At 36.3% G+C, this 20,242-nt stretch overlaps 1 protein-coding gene across 5 annotated transcripts in view; it reads left to right on the top strand.

The window, feature by feature from the left end:
- The window catches only part of LCORL (ligand dependent nuclear receptor corepressor like), an 84,626-nt gene that overhangs the window by 11,591 nt on the left and 52,793 nt on the right, over positions 1-20,242 (top strand). For all 5 annotated transcript variants that reach the window (XR_015287127.1, XM_086890183.1, XM_086890182.1 and 2 more), the window contains exon 2: positions 13,765-13,830. Coding sequence is in view for 4 of the 5 variants with exons in the window: in XM_086890183.1 (XP_086746309.1) it covers positions 13,765-13,830 (66 nt within the window). In the remaining variant the exon portion in view is untranslated. The remainder of the gene's footprint in view (positions 1-13,764; positions 13,831-20,242) is intronic.

The following is a 20,242-nucleotide window of genomic DNA, read 5'->3' as shown; positions in this document are numbered from 1 at the left end:
TTTCTGATAAGTAATATTTTTTTTGCTCTTTGTGTGAGAGATATGAGTTATCTTGACCTGTGAGACTGATTTAAGAAATTTGGTACCAGATAAGTAATTTTATACTGTTTTCCACAATGCTGGTACTGAGATTGATCTGATTCTTGCTGAAGTTTCCCTCCTGCTGGAAATGCAGACTGTAATCACACCTGTCATTTAAGAAATCCTATTCATATATTTCTTGACCTTGCTTGCCAAGTTTGCTTGGCTTCCCTAAGTGGTTGCAGTTGTCTTTATAAATTGTTTCATTAAGATGGAAAAGTACTCTATTTATAGATTAGCTCTGAGTACTGAAGTTTCTTGTTTTTTCTTGAGACTTGTGGGGAGCAATGGGTTATGGCTGTCTTGGGTCAAAGAAACTCTCTAAACTGTGAGTGGAATAATGAACTCTGCTGAAGATTTTGCCTGTTCTGTTTATCTTATAATATGGTTCTTATGGAGAAAAAGAAATGAACCCCAAAACACCTGATTGGAATTTTTTTTTTTTTTCAGCTGCTTCATCTTAGTGCAGAATTTGTGCTAAGTTGTTTTTTTAAGAAATAAAATAGGGACATTCACTTTTTTCCCTTTTTTGCATAGTATAAAGTGAAGAGGTATCTCTTTGTTTTTAAAGCAGACTAACAAATTTAAAAGTGAGAATTACTGTCTATGGAAATAATGAATGTTTGCTTTTGCTAAGAAAGAGACAGTGCTGGAATACAGAAAGAACAGAGTGTTGCTAAGACAGGATAGCTACTGTTTAAACCCATCTGCCTTGTGTAAGAACTCGTCTGTTCCCAACATGATTCAAGTATTCAGAATCTTACCACTAGGTACTTAAAAAATGTATCTGGTTTTCCTTTGTGGCATTCTCCCTGCTCCCCAACTCTGGTTGGACAGTTGTTAGTAATGTGAATTTTATAGTCTAATCAGAAATTTAATACAAAACTGTTAAAAATATCTCCCAGTAAATTCTTATATGTAGTATGTGGTTGAATTTGAGTGCTATATGAATTCTGTTCCACTGCAGATGAATTCATGTCCCACACTTTGAAGCTTGCCATTTTCTACTTTATCTTGTGTCATTTAATGACTGGGGGGAGGTTTATCAAAAGTTTTTACAGATGCATGCTAATTGCTTAAAGAAAAAAAAGCCAGACCAAAAAACAAAACCCAAAATCTAAACCCCAATCATGCCTGCTTAATCTTTTGAATTGTGTCAAATACTAAAAGCAAATCCCTGAGACTTTTTCCTGTTCTCTACTTATATGTGATGCCTTATGGCTGACGAAAATGCCCAGTGTGAAGCTAAAATTTGTGTTTAAAATCTTTCTTTCTGTATTTCTGCTTTATTTATCTCCAGGGGCAAGTGAAAGGATTCAGGCTTCTTAACGAAAAGTTAAACAGTTGGAAACTTTTGTCTATTAATTTCAGTGTATTCTGCAAGTTCAACAGATGCTGACTTAAATGGTGCAGATTCCAGGCTGGCTGTCCATGGCCTGTAAGCTGGGATACACTGCCTACGTGCCTTGAGGAATGCCATCTTTTTTGTTATTCACTGGGCATGTTTAAGAGCTGGTTTGAAATCACAGTTTAGCTGAATTCTTTCAATCTAACAGGAGGATCCGAGGCACTTGCAATTTTAACCTTGAGCACCAGAAAATATTTTTTAGAGAAAGTAGGCATAGTAAAAAAAAATTATTTGAAGTGAAGTTTTTTTAACTGATAAAAGTCAGTTTCTTGTTAACATGTTGCTGGCTCTAAATTTTGTCTAATTTACAAAGCCAGATTGTGCCTGGATTAAAAAATGATGGCTGTTAGAGGGGCTTGGGGGGTGTTGTTGGTGAATTTTTTTAAAACTAGATATTTGTAAAAATAAACTGTAAATTAAAAGGTGAAAATATATGGCATAAGTATTACAAAATGCAGAAAAGTGATCTTAAAACAAATTTAAGAAATTAACTACTCTTAAAAAGGTATGTTCCATTCATTTCATGCTAATATTGTAGTACTTCTAGGATTACTAAAACATTTCTAATGATCTGGTTTCAGCATTTCTGTTAATGATATGTTTGAAAATAAATATTTTAAGGAATTCAACACTGAGATTTATAGAGTTGATAGTTCATTCACTGCATTATAGTTTGGTAGCTTGATACAAGCCGTTCCTTCTGGAGCTTCAGCAGGTAAGAAAAGTGTCAATTGATTTCCCTGTAATCTAGTTGCAGGATTTTAGTCAATTTCAAACTTCCTAAATAATAGAAACCAATAAATAGTTTCTCAATAGCAAATAGTTTCTGAATAAGAGGAAGATAAATCTGCTGGGAGAAATGAATGACTTTTCTCCAGTTCATAATTTCAAAGCTGTTTGTGGGGAATAGAAATTGAAAAGAAACTGAAAATTCCCTTGAAACTGATTCTCTTCTGAAATTCCTCTTCCTTGTAGAACTTTGTGTCAGGCATCAGTTTCATGGAATGCTCTGAAGGCTTGTGACTTCATTAGCTTGCAGTAGACACATGGTGTAACACAGAATCCTAAACTTCTGTTTCTCAAAAACCCATCAGGCTAGGAATGTTTTCATGGATTTTTTTTTTTTTCTTTCTTTCTTTTTTTTTTCCCTCGGTGAACTGGTGTTTTCTGGTAACTGTTTTTTTCTAACAGCTTTTCTTAGCGGAAAACCCAATGTTCTTTGATTTTGATAGTCCAGGAAGCATGTAAGACCTGTTTATTTTTCAGTTGACTCCTAGCCTTTCTCTTAAGTGCTGATTGGATGTGTGAAACTGCAGAGTAGTAAAACAGTGTTGTGACCTATTCATTGTTACAGACTCACTGTGGACTTGACTTATCTGTGGTTCAGCGAACATCTGACTAGGCCTTCATGTAGACAAAAAGAATTTGTCTAACAATTCCAAACTTGTTAGGTAAAATAGCCAGACTTTTTAGTCCTCTTGCAAATCTTAAAATGATAATTAAGAAACAGTCACATGCTTTAGGGGCATGGTTTTCTGAAAGTGACAGCTGTTTCTATGTCTTATTCTTGGGCATTTTTCTCCTCATATTGTAAAACACTTAAATTGATACCAAATGAGGAAGTCGTGAGCATTTTTCCAAGCTGGATGTAATCTTCTTTTACAGTGTCTTCCTCCTTCTGAATTTCCTTCTCTAAGGATACAAGCTATGAACTGGTCAAATTATTGCCAGCACTGATCTGAGTAACAGTTGGTATCTGTGTAGCTCTGATGTAGAGTCTTGGAAAAAGAAAGGCAGCATAAGCTGCAGTCTGAAGAACACAAATATTCACACCAATTCCATATTTAAATGTCCCAGTGCAGCAGCTGGGATTAGATTACTGTTCAAAGAGATTTTTTAGAGAGAACAGAAATGAAGTTTTAGTAACTGTCACTTGGAAGCATTTTTCTCTCTCCCTATCCACAGAGCAGCATAGTCACTTCTGAAGTGTCTTCCTTATGCCTTTTAAATTATAAATAACACACGTCTCTCAGAATATCCATCTGCTACATTAGAAATTAAATCTACTTTTAATTTTGGCAGTGTCTGAAGGTACAGTAAAAGGTGTCATGTTGGGCTGCTCTGTTTACAGGTCTGCAAGGGCACATTGGTATGGAAGAGCTGCTTCCCTTTTTATTGAACCTCATTTATCTTGCTGTGTTTTATAAATACCTGAACTCAGAGTTGATGCTAATTGCAGTCTTTATTTAACCTACAAACACTTCCCCCTCCCACCCCTGTTGGCTGCCACCCTTTTCTTTAAAATTGTGAACAATTGGGGGGGAGGCACGACATTTCCTCTTTTTGTTCTGCCTCTGAGGTATGGCCAATGTCAGTTTCCCTCTCTGTATTCAGCTTAATGCTTGTCACTGCTTCATGTTACAGCTAGTTCTTTGGTGTACAGTGTATTTTACTGAAACTATATTTCATCACTGTCTTCATCCCCACAATAAAGCACAGCGTTGAGAGTTGAAACCAAGGATTTTTATCCTAAGTGGAAAGTAAGCAGTTAGAACTGGCATGGTTCTGTAGTCTCATTTCAAGTTTTGGTCACCGTGTCTTGCTGGCAGCAGCAGTGTCCTCAGCTGCATTAGTTCTTGGAGTCAAGATTTGCAGAGAAGGAAAAGCATCATTTTAGCTATGGTTTGGAATTTGTATTGGAGTCTAAATAGAGGATTTCCTCCCTTTCATTTTGGAATCTCTGGTATGTTGGTTCCTGTTTGCTCAGGGAACTGAATCAATATGGTAAAGAAAATGAGTATTTTAAGTTAAATGTTTAGAACTTTCTATTATAGGAGAACTTTTCTAGTGCTGTAAGCAAGAAATGGATTCAAGCTAGACAACATATTCAACAGAAGCCCCCTCCTGCTCCATTCCTACACAAAATCTGTCCTAGACTAAGTCTCAAGAATTTTTCTGCAAGAAAAACGGGTTCTTTTTACCTGATAATTTGGCCAACGCTTTATCAAATAATGTATTTTAAGGATAGATATTTTGTAGTGATGTTACAAACAGGAAAAATGAAATGCTTGAATAAAGACCTAATAAATAATTTAATAAAAATAATAATTTTTGCTTCTGTTGTCATGCTTTATGTCTTGAGTATTCTGTCTAGAAAGTTACTTTTTTTGGTTTCTTTCTTGTCATTTGTATAAGTGGCAAAAAGGTGATTGAGTGATTACTGGTCTGTGTGTTTGTATTTGGGGGGGATTTTTTTACTTTGTTTTTTTCTTTATCTCAGTGCTTCAGTAGTTTGATACTATAGTCAATCCTTTCCATATTTTTGTAGTAGTAGATTTTAAAACAAATATATAAGTAGAACCAAACTAAAACAAGCCACCATCAAAAACAAAAACCCTGTGACTTTGAGATTTATGTCAATATATAAGCAAGACTGAAATTATTAATCCCTTTATGGTTAGGGAGGGATGGTGGGCAAAGATGACAGCTGCTGACCTGTGGAAGGAAGGGAAAGGTAAAAGAAAGAGACACAGATGTTAATGTTTAAATTAAGTTTCTCTGTTAAACACACTGCTCCACTCCTATAAAATATTAAAATAACTGTTTTCTGCTGAGTATTCTTTAACAAGTTGTAAGGGAATTTCTGCTTGTATCCTAGTGGTGAGACAAAGGTAACTAGGTATAATAATAAAAAAAAAAGGATGTAATTATTTTATTTTTTTTTTCAAAGTTTTGAATTAGGGCTACAGAAAGCTCATAAAACATTTTATAAATGAGAGCGGTCCGATATATCAAAGGAACTTGGTGATGGATGACTAATAAACACATACTCTTAAGGGGTTTGAGTTTCTGATGTAATTAATTTAATTTTCCTGTCAGTTGGAGGAAAAAAAGGTACAAAAATTTGGAGCAGATAACCATTTTTCAGGTAAACCAATTCCCTTCTGCAGTGGAAAATAATGGTAGACAACGGAGTGCACTTAGAAAATATCGGTGTGTTCTTCAGAAGGCTGTAAGTTAACATGATTAGAAGCTAAAAGATGACTGAACATGAGCTCCAAGTCACTTTCCTATGAAAGGGATAACTTGTAAGAAAGGCAGATGACCTTTTCTTAAGTAAGCCAGAACAAAATACTGCTTTCTACTCTCACACCTGTATTAATGATAAATAATATTTATAGTAAATATTATAGCATTATTGAGAGAGAATTTGAATAAAAGTGAAAGGCTTTCTTTTGGGGAAACTGCAACTGGTGCTTTGTCTGCCTGGAGTACAATTAAAAAAAAAAAAATCAAAGGCAGTTCTAATACTTGACAAAACGTATAAAGCTGAATTCTGTCTGTTGGTATGACTGTTTTAATCCAAGGTAGCTGTCTTTGTAAGGCAACCCACAGAACTTCCTCCAAGTGTACTCCTGTACTGGGCTAAGCTAAATAATGCAGACCTGAAAATGTACAGAATAGGGAGAAGGAGAACTGAAGCTTTTTCTTTGGATATAGTACTGTTTTGAATTACATGCTGTTTTCAAAAGGAATCACTGTTCAGGTGCATGAAACAGGGCATGAAGGATAGTGGGAGGAAATCAAATTAATTTGTTCTCATGGCAATGTCAGTTATGTCAGTGAGTTTTAGCTCGGAACTTCATTTTTGTGTGTTATACCTTGCCATGAAGCTAGTACTTCAAGTGTGTATGGGGTAAAGGGGCAGGTAATAGAGGAGGTTGTCTTGTTGGTTGGGCAAGAAACAGTGTGCCAGATCTGTCTTTCAGTTCTTACTTGTCCATAATTTCCTTCCAATGTGATTTTAGATTCTGATACTCCTCATAAAAATTATGTAATAGTCCTTGTAGATAAAGAAATGTCGACTCAAAACATAGTTTGTATGACTTCAGAATGGGAACAGAATTCATATGTCAACTAGAAAACTGTTTAGAGGCAAATGCAGAAACAGAAATTGAACTCTTTGTTATTGTTACCAAGTCTGTTTAATAACTGGGTAAACTGACAGGTGCTGTTAGCACACCAGAAAATAAAAGAAGGTAGTTTAATTTTAATGCTGTGTCTGGCAGTACAGTGCTCAATCTCATTAAATGTAATCTTATTCTTTGGATTTTCCTAATTACATTTTAAAGACCATTTATTAAATTTTGCAAACTTTTAAGAATTGAAATCAGCAATTCTGAACCTACTTTCACATTAGTTTTGGTTTTTAAAAGCAACATTAATGGGCTAAGCTCCACACTGCTTAAAATGTGCGGGATTTTTTCTTCAACTTTTAATTGTTTTCTCTACTGAGACTATTCAAAGATAAGGAAGATACATGAATCTTCCTTGCTGATGCTTGTCACTTAACAGGATCTCTATTAGGAGTAGGGGTGAGGCCTGATATTATGTAAGGACCTAAGTAACAAGTGTTTTGGACTTGAATAAAACTTGACCTACCATAACCCAGACGTGATCCTTGGTGTAGTAAGCTACAAAGTGACAGGTGGTGAAGGTAAACTTTTAGGAATACAGAAGTTAGGAAAATTTCAACATAGACGCTGCTAACTTTCTTAGGTGGGTTAGCAAAATTGTGTTTTACAGAGCCTTAAGGTTCATTTTTTCCTAGAATGCCTCCAGTAGCCATAGTGTTTAGAGCTAAAAGTCTTATTTCATTGTAGTAAAAATACACATGCATGCTCTGTCCTTCAAAGCAGTGTGCAACAGTCTTGCCCTGTGCCTAGTTGATGATGTGCTGGAAAAGAAGGGAGGAAGCAGAACTCCATTTACATGCACCCAGAATCTTCCAAATTCCTTAACAGAGCAACTGAGACGGGACAGTAGGATCTGATCTAAAGGGTAACCTTTTAAATCAAATGAAAAGTGGAGCAGTAACTATGAATCACATGAGCAATCTTGATAAGCATATTCCTCTTTAATTTAAATTTTTTCTATCACTGTAAGGAGCGTTCATCTACTGTTTGTGGTATGCATCCAGAGGTACCAATAAAACAGTCTTTATGGCTTTGAAAAATATCAAACCAGAAGTGTATTTAGAAGCATTTGCACTTTTATCTTTGAGCAGATGAACTGATAAAAGGCTTATACTTTCCTAAACTGGAAAAGCTGCAGCAGATCAGAGGAGGGGAGAGCAAGTATAAGCAAATGGGTTTTTTAGGTAGCTTACTGTGAGGTCATTGGTGTTATTATTATAGTTTGCACAAGTTTTGTGAGGCACCTCTTGAGATTTAGTATTGTTATGTCCTAGCACTGAGTAAAAGAACAGATAAAAAGTGCTTTGTTAAATTTTTTTAACTAAAAATGTTTATATTTAATTAAAATGTCCCAAATATAGGCTTTAAAAAAAAATTCCTTGTAGCTAAATCCCTAGAATTGGATTACTTAAACAGAAACATGGAAGGGGGAAAAGAAAAAAGACTAATAAAGAAACAAAAAGTCAAAAGGGAAGGGAAATGTATCTTTTATGAAATGAACTTTCCTTTGAAAAGAACATACAAATTCAGGAGTTAATATGGCCATTTGCAAGATTAGGGGAATCAAGAAATTAATGTAACGTTTAGTGCACCGAACCTATCAAAAACCTTTTAATATGACCTGTGCATATATTGCTGTTCCCTTTCCCAACTATAGAGTAAGTACTACTCCTAAGACCTACCAAGTTGTTCATTTGAAAGTGCTAGTTAAATGGCAACTTCCATTTATTACATGATATTTATTCTGGTTTTGGCTATTCTTCTAACACATGGTCTGAGTCATTCAAAATTTTTGGAAACATACTTGTAGTCTCTATTCATTTGGAGGATGTGAGGAGGGAAGGAGAACTGTTTCCTCTCAGAAACATTATGGAGATGAGATAAAGCTTTTGGAAAAACAGTAGTCAATGTATAGCTAAACCTGTCTAACCTCAATTTGTATTGTGTAACTGTTCTATTACTATATCTGTCCAAAATTAACCTAGATCAACTTTGCATTAAAATTTCTGTAAATCTTCACCTTGTGATTTTTGCTAGGCTTAGTGCAGCACAGACTATCCATTGCTTCCACAGTGACAGAGACTGTGTGGCTACTTCTGGGTTTCTGAATGGAGAAGGCTGTTACAATTCACAGCCATGCAGCTGCTGCTGAGGAGTAGGATGAAGAAAGGCTCTATCTGGTCATGAGGAAGAGTCCCTGTACATTACTTGAGTACCTCTAAGTGTCTATAAGGTGCAGAGTGTTGGATGTTTCCATGGAATATATCCATTTAATTATTACTCTGTTTTATTAATGAGAAAGAATTTTACAGCCTGCACTGTTCACATGTGGCACTCTCTAATGTGTAGATGGGCTCTAAGATGTTTCAGACACTAAGTAGTTTAAAGTGATAAAACACTATGGAAAACTTTATGATTTAAGTTTTGTGAGCAGCTGAATGGTAGCTTCTCTTTAAGATTTTAAGTAGAAAGTTGTGAAGACAACTAAAGACTTCCTTTGGACTTAATAATCCTGTTTTAAATCTGAGTAAACTTGTAGAGACTCTTAACATACTGGAATTTGTGAAATATTTGGTTTTGTTAATTGCTCTTCACCTTGCAATTTCTTTGACTTTATAAAACAGCTAGCAGGATAGCTCAATAAAAACCTTGCCATAGACCCTTGGCCCATGTGAGACTTCTATGGTTTAGACAAGACAGTACTTCTATTTCCACTGTGCTCCCCCCATCCTGGGGGAGGGATGTAAATCAGTGATTACTAAGCCCACAGAAAATTACTCAGCTACTCAAGTTCCTCACTTCCCTTGGGATCCTGCATTCCTCATGGCTTCTGTGCCCAAGGCCACTGTTAACTGTCACATCACTGATTATCACTTACTTAATGATGAGTAGCAGCTTGATGGTGGCCTCTCCTATTGAGCTTGTCCACCACCTCAGGCAGGCTTGTCCTCCAGACACCACAGAATCCCCTGGGTTGCTTGTCCACTGGCATGTTGCGTTTTCAGCATATGTCTTGGTGATTGTGCAGCCTTTTTTTTTTGTTTTCCCTTATTTTTTTTGTGATGGTGGTTTTTGGGTGGTATTTTTGGTTTTTGAAGACTTCATCTACTTACCCTTGATTGGCAGTCTGTAACAGATGTTCACTATGATGTTCACCTGGTTGAATCCTGTAGATTTTTAAATGTCCTGTAGCCCATTCCACACTAAGGCTGTATTTGTTTAAGTTAAAATCTAAGCACTGTTCTTGACTTTCTCACTTCCCCTTTTCTTAAATGCCAGTATCCATCCACTGCATTTGTGTGAACTGTCTCACCAGTAAGATTGTTACATGCTCTGGTTTATTATCCCTTGTGCTTGCATCCTGTGATGAATGCTATCATATCCAGCTACTTAAGGTGTGTTCCTGCTTACCACATTTGTTCAGGGGGACTGTAAGGTCCTTGTGTGCATTTGCCCTCTCTGCCATTCTCTTCCTCTCTAGGCTTTAGTCTCCACTTTCCTGAGAAGTTTGAAGACCTCATTATGAGGCAAGTCCACTGGCAATGATGGGTTTCCATTATCAAATAGATCCTGTCTTTCTCAAGCAGTCTGTTTCTCAAAGGATCCTAATGTCATAAGAGCTGAAGTCCTGCCTGCAGCCATGTAGTCAGATGTTGATCCCACTGGAAGTTTGTTTGCCCAAGGAAAGCCTTCATCCTGTATCAACACCTAGGCTTGTTATTTATTACATTGACACCTGCTGTCATTCATCATTGCCCCTGTGCTCCTGTAGTTAGCCCTGGTGTGCTGAAGATCAGTTTTGGCAATATCATGGTGGCCAAGTAGATGGGTAACAGATGATATTTTTACCAGCCAGACGAGCCATAAGAGTTTCTCTGTAACACTGCGAGTTTGGACCAGAGGTAACAGCTGAACTTCTGAGACAGCCAGTCTAGCTGCTGGGCAGAAGCCCCATGCAAGTCTGCAGCTACTGTCACCTATTGCTTCCTTTTGAGGGCCTTGGCTGTGTCCTGTGGCTTATATGCCAAACCTGATAGAACTTGTTCCTGGCCTGTTTGGCTTTTTGGTACCCCAATAGCTACCAGTGGAAAAAGAGAGCCCCCTTCCTGTTGCTGGAGGTCACAGCTTCACCCTCCCTCCTTGTGGGAGTTCTGTCCCATCCCAGCCCTGAGTGAAGAATGCAGTATCTGTTGGTGGGAGAAAGGTGGGAGGGAGAGTTAATATAGGGAGGAAAAAGCCCATTCACAGCTTTATTCAGAAATACAAACTGTGGAAACGTGTAACTGGGTTAAGAGACTAGCTCTGTCACAAATTTCTACTTCTGAAGACTGTTGGAGAAACCTGTCTTGAATTTTGAAGGGTGTCAGATTAAATAAAGAAAGCTGATTCTTTCTACATGAAGATATAATAAATTTATTAGAGAAAGGAGTTTGACAGATTGGGGTATTGCAAGTTAGTAGAGCCAAGTGTTGCTTTTCAGTTTGGAGCTATAAAGTGTCAGATCTTGAGTAACAGTTTTGAAAGGCAGCTTGGAATCAAAGAGGCAATCAACCACCATGAGACAGCAAATTCTGTAAAACTATTTTGAAGCAAAATTTTTCCATTACTGAAAATATAAGCAAACTGTACTTCTAACTGGTTTCTGTAGGCTCTTCACGTTCTGGAGAGTTCTGGAAAGCTGCTACTACTGTTTGCTTAAGCATACTGACTCAAGAAAGAAAACAAAGATTTATTGAACTGCTTGTGTCCAGATGGTTACATTTTAGGAATCAGTGCCAACATTCATTCATCAGTACTAGAAACTAAGATATATCTTCATGTTTAGGTTAAAATTGTATCAATTCTGCTGAAAGGCAGTAGTACTTTGTGGAGCATGGAAGTTACACAAGTGCTTTCTGGGAAAATTTTAGCCTAAGGCCTGAAAAAATACTCTCTATGTTCTTCGGTTGTGCGAGTAAGTGGTCTTTTAAAATAAGGCATCCAGTGTCTAAAGGTGAGGAAGCAAATGGTTGGGTGGGGTAAGTCTGCTGTGGCTCCTTGGAGAAGTTCTGTAATATTTCAGGAAGAGAAGCAGCCCTTTGGATGGATAGGATAGAATTACGTTTGGTGAATTAGCAAAGAAGCAGACTGTTGTATACTTTCCTCAGGGTAAGAAAAGAAAAAAAAACCCCAACAACTCTCACAGTGTGCTAATTGCCATCTTTAATACAAGCTATATGGAAGTCGGTTTGGAGGTTGCAGTCTTCCTTGAGAAACTGCTGTTCACAGAGCTGGGGTTTCTGTGCTCATGGTTTTGCATAGGCAGGAGCAGGTAGTAGGACAGGCAGATAAGGACGAAAGTAAAGGCAGAAACAAGAACCACCCTCCACAGGATGGGAAGGGTGGTAGGTGTTCAAAGACCAGGGAGATTTTGGGTGCTGACTGGGATGGTAAACAAGCTTCCTGTTGTTGGATTGACAAAGTCCTGAAAAATAGGAGTTGCTGTTTGCTCTTTTGAAATAAGCAGAGTTTTCTCCAAGAGCTGCTTCATTCATTTCTTTATCCAAGGACAGTAACTTGGCAGAACATAACTATCTGCTGTCCTAAAATGGCTTTCAGTCTGTAACAGTAATGGCAATACACATGGTGTGTTTTGTATTTCTGCTGTGTTGTGTTTGGAGGATTGCTATCTTAACTTCAGGCTTCATCTCTCTTGCCTTTTTTGTCTGTAACCCTTTGAAAACAGAAGAATAGAGAATTTGTGCAATGCCAAAATTATGTGAATTTATATTATATTGAATCTAAGAGTCACTGGATGATGCTTTGAGGTAAATTTTAGTGTGTGCCTGAGCTTTAGGTTTTTTGCTTTTGGGTTCTTGTAGGCTGTTTAAAAGATGTGTGTGTGTATATATTTGTTAGAGGACAGTGGTTTTGTCATTTAATTTGTGTTGTCTCATGGTATTATATTTATTACAAAAAAAAAAGTGGAAGATGAAATCCATATCAGTTCAAGATATAAAGCTATAAATCTATTTATAGCTCACATAGCAGATTTGTAGAGATTATAATTGATTCACAGTATAGTCCATATATTAAAATTACTTTGCAATACAAATTTTAACAAAATTTGACTTAGCAAACTGAACAGCTCCTATGTGTTGAGATAGCTTCCCTTGTCTGGTTCAAATATGGTATATACTTATTCTTCCTTATTCTAGCGTGCATACAATCTAAACCAAAAAGCAAATATAACTTTTGGTGAGGGAACAGGATGTTGTGTTGTCTTGAAAGAAATCACATGATGAGCAAATTTTGTGATTCTGAATGGTCTTTGTTGATGGCAGTTGTTTCCTGAAGATTTTGATATTTTTATGTGGTGTGATAATAAAATAGTCTTGCAGAGTTCTGGTCTAGCAAAATAGCTACAGACAGGCCTTTAGTATGAAGAATGAGAACCTTCAAATGCAGCTTTGAACTATCCTCTTATTTTCAAATAAGCTTATTATTTGGAAGAAGAAGGGGCACTTGGAAACTTTCTATATTGAACAAAACTTGTGTTACATTGATGCTGTAAATTGTCACCATATTTCATCAGTTGTCATGCTTTTTTTGTTTGTGTGTTTGGGGTTGATAAAAAATTCTATTTATTTATCAGTCATTTGATTTGCTCTGTGTCTCATCACTCTTATTGAAGTATTTAATTTTTACCAGATACCTAAACAGACTAGCTGGTAAATCTGTAAAATAATTGGATTTATCTAATCCTCAATTTTAAAATGTTTTTGTACGGATACAGAGGACTAGATAGCACTGTTATGGTATCAGAAGCAAAAGAAGCTTTTTTTTTTTTTTTTTTTTTCTATTTGCTGTAATATTAGTCTACTCAGATTATGTAGTTTCAGGAGATCATGAGAAGCTTCTGATCTTGAAGTTTTAATTTTTTTTCTTTTCATTTTTTTTCTTCTCTCTGTACATGGCACTGATTCTCAGGCTAAGACAGAAACTCCTTCACTTGCTTAGAGCTATGAGGCTAATCCTCCCACCTTTAGGATTCTGTGGTAGTTATTTTAAGTCTAATGAGGTTGTTGGGGCATGGCTTAATAGGCTGATTGTGGGCAGATGGCTGTTGCCTTGTCTTATTTTTATCTTCTAATACTGTTGAGTAGTACCATAGTGGAAGGAGTAAATATTTGTTTGATAAATATAACAATTTTTGGAATTGCTCTTAGAATTTGAGGATACTTGTTGCCAGGTCTCTGGAATTTGCTTTCTTTTAAGAAACTTTTGATTTACTGTTCTAAATGTTTCTTTTGTCTCCAGGTTTTGAAAGTATTTTAGAAGGGCTTTATGGACCAAGGCTACGAAGAGACCTCAGTTTATTTGAAGGTAAATGAGCCAGCTTTTAGAGCAATGACCTTTATTTACTGTTTTTTCTTTTAGCTAAAGGTAGTTTCAAGTATATATCTTGAATTTGAAAAAGGAAATCTTCCAATGCTTTTCTTTCCAATGTTTATTTACTCATTTCCAATGTTCCTTTGCTTATACTGTGCATAAGCAAAACACTAGGTAGAATGATACCTAGGTTTTGTTCCCATACAGGGGAATTTGGATTAGCTAAGCTCTTCTGCGCAGCTCTTATGAGAATTACTTACTCTTCTGGGATAGTGCATCTCCTACTTTGTTTTTGAACATCTTCTAGAAAGGGCAGACAAGGTGCTCAGCTTCCAATTGATGTTAATTGGTAAAATGAAGGTAGTGGATACTAGTTTGGGCTTGTTGTGGTCAACAAAGTGTATGGGTTTTATATACTCTTTTTTTACATCTTTATTATATATACACCAAACTTTTAATTTTTATAATACCTTATATGTGTGTATATATATATATATATATATATATATGATGTCATAGTATGCTTAAGTGTGTGTGTGTGTAGATAGATATAGATATATAGATACATATATATATATATATATATATATACACACACACACACACACACACACCTTTTCCATTACCCTTGTAAGACCTAGAATTAGTCCAAATGGGTTTTGGTTTTGCTGCAATAGCTGTCAATGACACATTAGCCCTTAGTTAAGTATGGAATTATTTATCTCTGACAACATGGGGACTATACATCAAAAAATTGTTTTGGAGTGTTGAAAGAATTGTTTTGCCAAGTTCATTTTCCGACTTAAAAAAATGTTATTTTTATTAACAAACCTTAAAAATGCTCCATCCCATTTCTTCACAATTTGTTGTCTGATAGCATATTTTGTAAAGGATATCACTTATTTAGTGCTAATACATGAGGCAGAGTGGCATATACTGTATACCTTTATTTAGAATACTTATGGAGAAATTGCTTTAACTTGGTTATGGTTTTGTCCCCTTCATAATGTGCAAGTTCCTTGGCCTGTATCATATGTGTAACACAATATTTTCATGGAGAAGGGGAGGAACTTGGAATACTACTTTCCTGATGCTTTCAGAATATTTTTTCCTGCTTCAAGCTAGGCATGCCACTAATAAGACATAAAAACATTTAAGAAATATGTACAGTTGGATTAAAGCTTTTTTTCATGACTAGTATTCTCATCTGCTGTGATAAGCATATTTGAAAAGGAAACAGGATATTGTAATAAATGTGCAGTATCTTACTTTTTTCATTTTTTTTTTTTTTCTTTTGGGTAAGACGGCAGAAAGCACCGAGTTAATGAGGTAGTGGACAAAGTCTAAGCTACAGTTAAAGGGGCATGATACACTACACAGTAAAGTATATATTGCTTCTTTAGAGTTTATGTGTGCAGGTATTTGAGCTGTCTTAGGGGTAAATTAAATAATAAGTAACTATTATTAATAAAAAATAATAAATAATAAGTTAAAACTTTAACTTATTTGTCTCATGCTGTTGAAGATTTCTTACCTATTTATATCTGATATTTCCATTACTTGCATATCTTTGCTATTTGATGCCCTTCTGACTTTGCCTTGCAAATTAAATTTGTGGTTATCTAAAATGCAACATTTCAGAGCTTTTTTTTTTCAATTTCCGAAAAATTTTGTCAGTAATGTGCAAGAGTTCTTTAACAATTAAAGCCTATTTCCATGTGTGATGCATCTATAAAATTGACTTTAGTTCCAGAGCCAGCTGCAGAATAGAGATGGCATGGTAGCTTGGGATGCCCACCTTACTTTGTTTTTGGTTAATTTCTTTAGATACAGTATCTGTAACTTCAGTAATGCAGGGTGAAATTGTTTATACTGGCACAGTAGAGGTCAGCTTTACCATTAGTATAGTATGTAGTATTTCTGATTTGAAATCTGAATTTTGTTGTAAAGATTAATACAGAATTCTCAAGTAAAATTTGTACAAATCTTTCTGCTGTCATAAGTGCCACTTACATTTTACAGATAATGAAGCTAAGATACAAAGTAAATAATTTGCCTTAGTTAAAAGAAGAGACTGGTAGAATTAGAACTCATGTTTTTAGACTCTAAGCAATATGCCTGAATTACTGCATCTTTTTAGACTCTCATCATAACCACTAAACTAATACTGTCAACATGCAATATTATGGCTCATTAGTAAAAGTGTGTTTCCTCAAACATACCTCAAGAAATTACGTGGCTTTCTTGGGCAGAAATATGTGAGAATTGGCTGAAATATATGCTGCTTGGATACATTTGCATTTTTTTTCCTCTTCTGTTTTTGGCTATATCTATTGTGACATGAAAGAAATCAATAATGTGCATAAAATGTAGCATGACTGATATATTTCCTCCTTAGTTCTGTCCTGAAATAGTATTTCATCTATAGATTAAAATATTGCATTGTATTTTCTTAAACTTGAATGAATAATAAATTGTAATGACAAATTTAAATGGTAAAAGGTACACTTCAAGTTTTTCCTAGACTTTTCCAAGAAAATACCTTTTGAACCTTTTTTTGTGTCTTGAAATTCTTGTATATGTCAGATTAACTTTGGACTTGCAAAAGTGGTTCTTGTCACCATTATTCAGCACCAGTTTGTTTTCCTGACTGCTTGGCTTCTGCAGCTTCTGGTTGCAAAGGGGTCAAGTTCTGTATCTTGGCTTATGACCTTGGCTCAAGCTTTGAACTGAGGCTTCTTATGTCGTTGAATCTTTAGGGCTTTCTAATCCTTTCCTTATTCCCATTTTCAGCTAAGTAGATTCACATCTAAATTGTTATTCTTTACATTCTAATTATGGATAGTTAGCTAGACTGTTAAAAAGCTTTTCACCCAATAGGGTGGTATGTGTGTACTTTCTTTTTGGGAGGATTATGTGCTGGGGTTCTATTCTCTTAACCTCTGAGGGAAAGCTGGGTCTTGTTGGAGGAAAGCAGCTCTCAATGCTCTTTCTCTGCCAGAAAAAAATCGTCTTTGTACAGAATGAAAGCTTTTATTTTTCCTTATGTTGTTTTGGAGTATTTATAGTAGTAAAAAATTATATTAGAAACACAAATCTAATTGAATTGGAGTTTTTATGAAATTAAAAATATTAAAGACTTGATAAATACTTCAGCTGTTTTAATGGACTTACTAGGAAGCAGTAGTGCTGTATAAAAAGAAAGGGGGTGATAAGTTCAAAATTGTCACAAATAGCTGGAAAATCATTTGGGATGTTATTATAATCAGAAAATACTGATAAGTAAGAGTTGAATTTTTAAGCTATTTTGTATTTGGATTTACTGGACAATTATTTTGTATTTTAAGATATAAACATGGAATCTGTTCTGTGCTATAGATGTCTGAATTAATTTACTTAATTTGGCATTACTTCTTGGGTGAAGTGGTTTGGGGAAACAAAGATGTGAGCCTCTTAAGAAATGAAAAAAAAATTATTTTTTGTCAAAGTTCACCATTTTATTCTTAAAAATTGGAAATCAGTTTAACAGCTTTGTGCTAAAGGGTTTTGGTTTGAAATAATAATCTGTACTGTGTTTAGTATTAAAATCCTGTTTGCACAGTCTTAGCAACCTTTTCTCATGGGCTGGCATGCATTATAGGTTGTCTGCAAATCTTTCATCATCTAGCCCCAAGCAAGATAAAATGGGGAGGGAAGATGATCCTCATCCTAAATTCAGTGCACCAAGGAAAGTTTGTTCGGCTTTAAGTGCTGTCTGTGCCTCTGATTTTTCTGAGAGTATGGTTGCCTATCTGTAGTTAATACTGATCTCAGGATGTTTCCTGTGGTGGTGACCTGAGACTGTTGGCTGTCTGGCATTTTGATATATCTTGTATATATCTGATCATGTTAGTTTTGCTTAGCTCAGTGGCAGATTTAATATGTCTTATACATGATTTATGCTACTTTGAATAAAGGGTTTAGTGTTAGGTAGAGCTGGTGTTACTTAATGTTTGCTTTTTTGGCAATACACAAGGATTGCTCTCCAGTTTGACTTTTACCAGTGGAAATTCAGGATTCCAAGGCAGAAGAACTTCTCTGAAAGTATAAAATCTGTCCTAGAATTAGGTGTAGAATCCCAAGGTTGATAAATAGAGTTTTCATGGTTGTAAAGAAAATAACAAACTTGTTTTGAAGGACTAGTGTTTTTATGCTGTGGACCTCCTAAAGGAATAGCTCCAATGGGCTGGGACAGGTAGATTAATTTTGCAAAAATGACTCATTGTCTCCTGTTAATGTCCAGCCAAGAAAAATACCATGTCTGTTTTTAATCATCAGCTGTCCAACCTGTAAAAATTGCTGGTTTGCATCCATGAAAGTATACAGTACAATAATACAGAATTCTGTTCTAAATTAGTATTTTAGACCTGAGCAAACTAGATTTAAATCATAATATGGAGTTACTTCGTTTGTGCTCAACTGCAGAACCTTTATTTTTCAGAGCAATTTTATTCTGATTTTGCCTTTTTAATAATATCTTTGAGAAGAAGTAAAAGTTCAGCAGTTGTAGGAAGAGGGTGGAGGATAGTGGGCAGTGGGAAACAACCCTGCAGACAACAAGGTCAGAGAAGGAGGAGGGAAGAGATTCTCCAGTCACTGGAGCAGAGATTCATCTGCAGCCCTTGGAGAAGACCATGGTGAAGCATGTATAACCTGAAGCCCATGGAGGACCATGTTGGAACAGATACCACACTGCAGCCCATGGAGGACCCACTGGAACAGGTGGAGATGACCTGAAGAAAGCTCCTGGAGGTCCCATGCTGGAGCAGGCCTCTGTCAGGAATTGCAGCCCATACAGAGGAGCCCATGCAGGAGCACGTTTTCTGTAGGAGCTGTGAGTCTGTGGAGTGGTCTCTTCCTGAAGGACTGCCCTGTGGAAAAGACACATACTAGAGCAGTTCATGAAGAGCTGCAGTTGTGAGAAGAACACTGGAGTAGTTTATGAAGGCCTGTAGCCCATGGGAAAGACCCTAAGTTGGGGCAAAAAGAGCAGGAAGTGGCAGAGAGGAACTGTTATGAACTGAGAGCAGCCCGTTTCCCATCCTCCTTGCGCTGTTTGGGGTGGGGAAGGAGGTAGAAGAGTCAGGAATGAAAGAATGAAGCTGAAACCTGTGAAGAAGGGGTGGTAAGGTGGTTTAGTGTTTTCCCTTTCTTATTATGCAAATCTATTTTTATTGGCTATAAATGAAATTGATTCTCCCCAAGTTGAGTCTGACTTCCTTGTGACAGTAACTGGTAAGTGATCTCCCTGTCTTTATCTTGACCTACGAGTTTCTCCCCCTGATGTTCTCCCCTACCATCTTACTTCCTCACCCCCACCCTATTGAAGAGGGGCAGTGACTGGGGGATTGGCAGCCAGCCAGCCAAGATCAGGCTACCATCATGTGCTATTGAAAGTAGATAATCTCAAGAACGTCCCCAAACAGAACTGACTGTAATTTGGTGGTAAGGAGAAAAGGAGGAAACATACCTGGTAATTAATAATGGGAGTGAAAAAGTTGTTTCTGTTGTAAGCACAGGAGCTGGAAATGAACAGGATGGAGAAGACCTTGGAGTTGTAGTTAATCATGTTTTGATTCACCTTCCAAAACACTACAGCTGTAATAAAGGCTGCTGCTTAACTAGAATACTGTAGGAAAAGTACTGCCTGCAGTGGAAGGAAGTCTGGTGTAAAGGTAAAAGATCTCATCTTGAGATCTTGGCCCCCATGTTCAGGAAACAGGTGTTCAAATGAGACTTGTGCAGAAGAGATGGAGTTGAGTCTCATGAGGAAAACCAGGTGGACTAGATTAGCCACAAAATTAAGTGTAAAGGGGATAATGAAAGTCTGTAAATGCATCAGGGTGCTAGATTCCTAGCTATTGTTCATGGGTACAAGAATAAAATTGCCACAAAAGCAAACTGGAGTAAGTTGCCATGTGCAATTTTAAACAATAAATTAGAAGCTTAATTTTAATTATTAGCGCAGTTGGTTTGGGAAAAGTTTTAAAGTAACTGGTGTTCATGAAGAGAAGGGTATTGGCTGAAAACTCTTAATTTTTGAAATGGAGTTTAGTAGCTTGTTTAAAGAAAGTAGGTTATGTGCCTCCATTCAGTAGAAGACTGGATTTGATAGGGGCAATTTATGTCCTGCGTTCCCTCTAGTCCAAAGTGCATTTTCTGATAAAACATATAAAGGTACTTCTCTAGATGTATCAAGAGCTACAAGTGAGTATAAGGCTTGGATTTACCTATGGTGGTGGTATCAAGTCAATTAAAATACTATAAGTATAATGCAGGTAGCTCACATGGTGAGGAGTCCATATCCTAATTCTTAGCTGATTTTACTACAAGTTTGCATGCTTAGTTAAAAAGAATGATATCTGCA

The sequence above is a fragment of the Cyanistes caeruleus genome, chromosome 5 (assembly GCF_971803275.1).
Source record: "Cyanistes caeruleus chromosome 5, bCyaCae1.hap1.1, whole genome shotgun sequence".
Lineage (NCBI taxonomy): Eukaryota > Metazoa > Chordata > Aves > Passeriformes > Paridae > Cyanistes > Cyanistes caeruleus.
This window is presented reverse-complemented; position numbering and strand designations above follow the sequence as displayed.